Genomic DNA, 6,046 nt, shown 5'->3' on the forward strand with positions numbered 1-6,046 from the left:
ATTAAGACTTTAATGAACCTGCCAAGTGGGTGGACTAGCAGTTTTTTGGGTTTTTTTTGAGTGTATTAGACAGACAGGATTGATGTGTAGGATTTAATATTTGGTCCACAGTCCGAAGCGGAGGGTGGCGGTAATGTGCCTAATATGCTATAATTAAGCTATCATTGAAGCGTGTGGCTGTGGCGTGGCGTTGAGTTTTGATGTTTCGCCATGACAGAGGAAACTGCTATAACTTTAGTGCAAATGCTCCAATCTGCACCAAACTTTGCATGTTTGAGTCCCGGCCTGAACACGTCCTCTTGACAATATTCAGTCAGTGATGCAAACTGGCTGAATAGCGCCCCCTACGAAATTGCAGCAAAGCAGCCGCAGCAGCGGGCAAAATAGTGGACAAAGGAAGTGATGTTTATCTCCTTGCACTGTCTGAAAACAGCCCAGGTCTGAAGACATCTACATGCCTGTGACAGAAGCCCTTCGACTGCGCCACGGCCCGACGTGCATAAAGGCGCAAAGGCCCGTTCAATGCCGCTTGCAGCTTTAATTATTTTATGCTACTGTATAGGACTACACTTACTCAATTTCAGATTGAAATTCTGTTCTTTTCAGTGCACTACATCCTGGATTAAACTATAGGCCTAGGCTACCGGAAGCTCAGGGTTCATTCTGGATATTGGAAATATTTCAAGGTTTTATTTATTATATCTTCTTTTAGTTCTTTTTATATCAATCTTTTGATACACAGACAGTATTTTTTAGCAGGATCAATTTATTTTTGGTTTGGTCTTCTCATTGGATTTGTAGACATTCTTTTGTGCCCTTTGATATTTGCTTTCAACAAGAACCGTATTCATCTGGACGTGGATGTAAGATGTCCGGAGAAGACCTGTTCACCATACCTGGACTTTGTGTGTTTGCCTGCCCTCTAAACATTAATTAGATAAAATCTTGTCTGAACAGCCAAACAGATTTTGTCTCAAGCCATTTCATAACACAAACAAGGAACAGTAAATAGATGTTGTTGGGCTGTTATCAGCTTGGGCGGTCAGGCTATAAAAACCCTCTGTTCAGATTTTCTGTAGCAGGGTCTTCACAGCGGCACAGTATGTATACAGCTTCATTCTGCTTTTATATCTTTATGTATTCTTTTCTATGCATCAGAACTACTGACAGTGGTCAAACACTGCATATAACTCAAAATTACAAGATGCATGAACATATGTGCAGTGAGTTGAGTAAATTCTCTCATTTTCTGCAGGTTTGCTCGGACAAAATTAAATTTTCATGCGTTCTTTTTCTCATTGCCATCTCCATGGAGTTGGCAGGTATTTGTCTACTTTTCTAGTGTCTTAATGTGCACATCTGTATATGCATGGTATAAATGTAATAGTTTGTTTTCAAATTTAAAAGGGAATGAATTAACTGACTGAAACTAATCGATAAATTGATAAACAGAAAATTAATCAGCAATTGTTTTAATAGTTGATTAATCGTTTAATTTTCTGATATATTTATTACATATATACACAGTAAATATGTAAATAGGGATGAAATAACGGAGCTGGCTGAAATAGAAAGAAGAAGAAAACCTAATTCTGTTGGTAGACAAGGTAATACTGAGACTTTAGTACCACATTAAAAAGCAGTGAAGATACTTGGAAAATGATTGCAAACAAAATGAATGCAGGCTTTTGTGGCATGAATGAATTTTTGTGTTACTTGTGTTGCTGGCAAATAAAAGCAGTGTTACATCCAAACAAATGTTCAAATTAAATTCAAACAATAGACTAACAATACTTTACTCTGAATACATATACAGTATTTCATTACTGATTGCATTTTGTACAGTAATTCCTTAACATATCTCAGAAAGTTTGCTCACCTCTGTCTCTGTACACTTCTGAAGCTCCCTTAATAATATGTCTAAGTTGTAAGAATTTGTTTTAATTAGAAGGTTTGCAAGTGTATATATGAAGAGAGTGTAAGTGATGGATTTTTATTTTTACTTTTAGGGTCCAGAATCCATACTTAAACAGTGTATTTGTAGTTTATTGACATACTCTCATATTTCTACACATTTGCCAATTGGATGTTTTTTATGGTTAAAAGCTCTTTGGAACTTTCGTTAATAAAATCTCTGTTTCTTGTCTTTCAGTGAGTGTTACCATTAAGACCGTGGTATTCCCCACAGAGACGGATTCTGATTATGTTGAGTTGATCGCTCGTAAACCTCTGGACTTGGCGGCATTCACTCTGTGCATGCGTGTTGCCACAGAGCTCAGTTGCAAGCGTGAGGTCATCCTCTTTGCTTATCGGACTCCAAACGCTGATGAGCTGAATGTATGGCGTGAACAAGACGGCAGGTAGACACTTTGAGCTCCACACTTTGTGAAATCCACTTAAGATTAAAGCTCTGACTAAACTCTAAATATTTGACATGTTGACACATCACTTTAAAGCCCAACAACACAGAATATTTTGGCTTTAAGATACTAAGGATCCAAGATGACGCAATATTTTGGCATTAAATTCTGTTAAATTTCATAATTTTTGTGCCAAAAAACCCTTCTACTACTACTTCTCACAATACTATTACTTCTACTAACTATATTACTACCACCACTACAATTAATTAATACTATTAATACTACTACAGTTACTATAATAATGCTACTATTACTACAATAATATCACTACTATTAACAATACAGTACAGCAATAAGTACAATACTGCTTCTATTATTTCTAACAATAGTACTAGTCCTACTCCACTACTACTATGGACAATAGTTTACTACTACTTCTACTAACTACTTACAATACTACTAGTATTACCTTTACTATTACTGACAAAATTGCTACCACAATGGACAATGATGAACTAGCCTACTACTTCTACTACCTACTAACAATAGTACAACGACTACTGTGATACTAATACTAGCAATACTTGTGCTACTACTAATAATATTACGTCTACTGATGCACTACTACTTCTCAATACTTATTATTAGTAGTATTACTACTACTAACAATACATTGAGTCTTTTTTTCGGCCTTTAAGTTTAATAAGATAAAATATTAATAAAAAGGAAAAGGGGAAAAAACAATGCAAGTGTATTAACCAATAATAATAACAATACTACCACTACTCCTTCTTCTACGGCTACAAATATTCATGACATGTACTCATGTGTTATTACATGAAATTCAGCTTTGCAGGAGAATGAACTAAACTGATGAAATCTGTAATAATTATGTGTTAAACTGACTTCACTGACACATGCCTTTTAACACTCACATATTTTAATTTTGCAATGTTAGACCGCTGTACAAATGAAATGTATATATGTGTGTGTTTAGATTGTCCCTGTACCTGAGATCAAGTTCAGAAGCTGTTCACTTCCAAGTCCCTCAGTTTGGTGCCCTTGAGACCCACCTTTGCGTCACCTGGGATTCCAGTTCAGGTGCTACTGCCCTCTTCCTGGATGGGAGGAGAAGCCTGACTAAAATCTACAAGATGGGTCACAGAGTGCAGTCTGGAGGCAGGGTTATCCTCGGACAAGATCTGGACAGTTATTGGGGTTCTTTTGAGGCCAAACAGAGTTTTGTCGGGGAGATCAGTGATGTTAATATGTGGGACTCTGTCCTCCCAGACAGCACCATCCAACGCATGTCCTCTGGGAATAGAGAGCCAAGAGGAAACGTTTTTGAGTGGGAAGCTATACAGTTTGAAATTCATGGGGGAGCAACGGTTCTTAATCGTGAACTGTAGCTATAATGGTCACATATGACATGCTGGAATAATATAGGCAGCGTCATAATGTAAAGTAAGGCCATATAAAGCTCTGGAAGTCAATGTAGACACATTAAACCTGTATGGAATATAATCAGAGGATGATTTGTTGATCAAAATTAAAGTCTGTGCACTCATGTCGGTGTCATTAATGATCATTTCTTACCACAAATATGGGGTCTCACTGTAATTCTTTTTAAATAATATAAAAACCTATGCATGCAATGGCTGTTATGGTGGAATATATTTCATGATAATGTCAAACTAAGACTGCATCAGTACTCACCTAACATATACAAAACTGTACTAGCTGTTCCATTTTTGTGTTTTTCAATTAATGATATGACATTAAAGGACGGGTTCACAGTTTTTCAGTGGTGTCTTAAAACAACAGTCAGGAGCCCAAATGAACATTGAAACCTGTTTCTTGCTGTAATCATTCCTCCTGTTCATACTGACCCTTCATAATGCACTTATAATTTAAGTGATGGGGGACAAAATCCACAGTTCTCCCTCAGTGCAAAAAATGTATTTAAAAGTTTATCTGAAGCTAATATGAAGCTTCAGCGTCCAAATGAGTCAAATCAAGTAGATATATTTCAACGTTACAGTCTTTTTTGTGCCAAAGTCCCTCTTTTTCTTACTATACTTCGACCTGCAGCTCATCAGGGAAACACTGTCCGAGGAAACACAAAGAGGGAATTTGATGCTAAAAAAGACTCTAAATGTGTCAGATAACCACTTGACATGACTAACTCAGACTGCTGAAGCCTCTTATAAGCTTCACAGAGACTTTTAAATGCATTTTTGCGCTAAATGTGACTGTATAGACACACTGTGGATTTTGGCCTCCATCACTTACATTGAAAGCACATTTGAAGAGGATCTTTTAATAGCCAGTATGAACAGGAGGAATAATTACAGCAAGGAAAAACCTCTTTCACTGTTCATATAGACATCTGACTGTTGTTTTAAGACACACTCGAAAAACTGTGAACCTGACCTTTAATGATAGTTGGACTTTGATCAGTAGATGTGCTTTAAAAACTGCCTAAATTGAATATTTAGTTTAAATAGTTTAAAGTTTAAATGCATGAAAATTCAACAAGAATAAATATAATTTATGACTGTAGTACAACCATTAATAAAAAAAATAATACTGCTTTAAACAATTAGCTCAATTAATTACACTTTTCAACCTCACATGCGACTGTGAAATTACAAATTATTATTCCAACTGTAGGGCCAGAAAAACACTGAGGTCTCAGGATTATTATCACTGAATCTAACGACAACTCGGGTGTTGTGATAAATATAATGATAATAATAATAGTGCACTCTTATGATAAATTGAATGGCTTATGGAAAAATCTGGAGTAAGCTATATGTGTTGTTCAGCACCCTCTAGTGGAGCAGTTTTGTGTATTAGTTGCAGCTCCAACTCCAAATAATTTTGAGGGACTTTATGGGTTATTTAGCTTAATAATCACCTGAAAAACACAAAAAAGTCCAATTAAATACTTCACAATTCTTAAAATGACACATCTACTGCTTCTCTCTCACTAAAAGATCCAGATCACACTTGTGTAAGTTGCATACTGGACCACGATTGGCTCCAGTCGTGACATCACAAATCATGCTTGTGCATATATTTCTTAAACTCATATATAAGGTGAGCACAGAGAAACATTTCCCCCTTCAGCAGCTAAATGTTATAGAGGGGGTGTTATAGAATAGAGGGGCACTTTAAGCTTCACTTTAATGTTATGGGTGGACAACACACACACACACACACACACACACACACACACACAGCTGATAATTTAAATCACATTAATTCGTACTTAATGTTCTGGCAGGACTTTCATCATCCCTCTATTTTGTATACCTACTATATGTATAAAGTAACTAGCTTTTTTACCATTTAATATTTATCTCTTCAATTCTCTGCACTATTTGAATCCTGTTTACAGTTCACAGATACGGTTTTGCCTGTATAGAGTCATGCCTTGTGTATATTTCTGAAGATTCTTGTCATTTTGTGTATGTACATTGAGAGCCATTTAACCGGAATTCCTTGTATGCGTGAATATACTCGACCATATGACTCTGATTATGTGTGAAATCAAAAATATAAAGGTGCACTGCAAAAAAGCAAGTATTACAGTTCACACAGGTCCAAGGCACGGACGGGGTTCGAACCCGCGATCTTCGGTTTACGAGACCGACGCCTTACCACTTGGCCACCGCGCC

The 6,046-nt window shown here is 36.6% G+C and overlaps 1 protein-coding gene and 1 non-coding gene across 2 annotated transcripts; one reads left to right on the plus strand and one right to left on the minus strand.

Moving 5' to 3' along the window:
* Positions 1 to 1,083: 1,083 nt before the first annotated feature.
* On the plus strand, positions 1,084 to 3,926 carry LOC122966773 (pentraxin fusion protein-like). Its single transcript, XM_044331100.1, has 4 exons — positions 1,084 to 1,100; positions 1,256 to 1,322; positions 2,153 to 2,360; positions 3,361 to 3,926. Exons 2-4 carry the CDS (start codon positions 1,310 to 1,312, stop codon positions 3,770 to 3,772), a joined length of 633 nt encoding a protein of 210 aa, XP_044187035.1. The 5' UTR covers positions 1,084 to 1,100; positions 1,256 to 1,309; the 3' UTR covers positions 3,773 to 3,926.
* A 2,048-nt stretch (positions 3,927 to 5,974) lies between these two features.
* trnat-cgu lies at positions 5,975 to 6,046 on the minus strand. Its single transcript has one exon. It is a non-coding gene; the product is annotated as a tRNA-Thr (tRNA).

The sequence above is a fragment of the Thunnus albacares genome, chromosome 17, assembly GCF_914725855.1.
Source record: "Thunnus albacares chromosome 17, fThuAlb1.1, whole genome shotgun sequence".
Lineage (NCBI taxonomy): Eukaryota > Metazoa > Chordata > Actinopteri > Scombriformes > Scombridae > Thunnus > Thunnus albacares.

What these genes read in the sequence shown, in the direction of transcription:
- LOC122966773 (XM_044331100.1), top strand. An exon ending in TGGCGTGAACAAGACGGCAG is followed by an intron (nt 2,361 to 3,360) that starts GTAGACACTTTG and finishes GTGTGTGTTTAG; the next exon opens with ATTGTCCCTGTACCTGAGAT.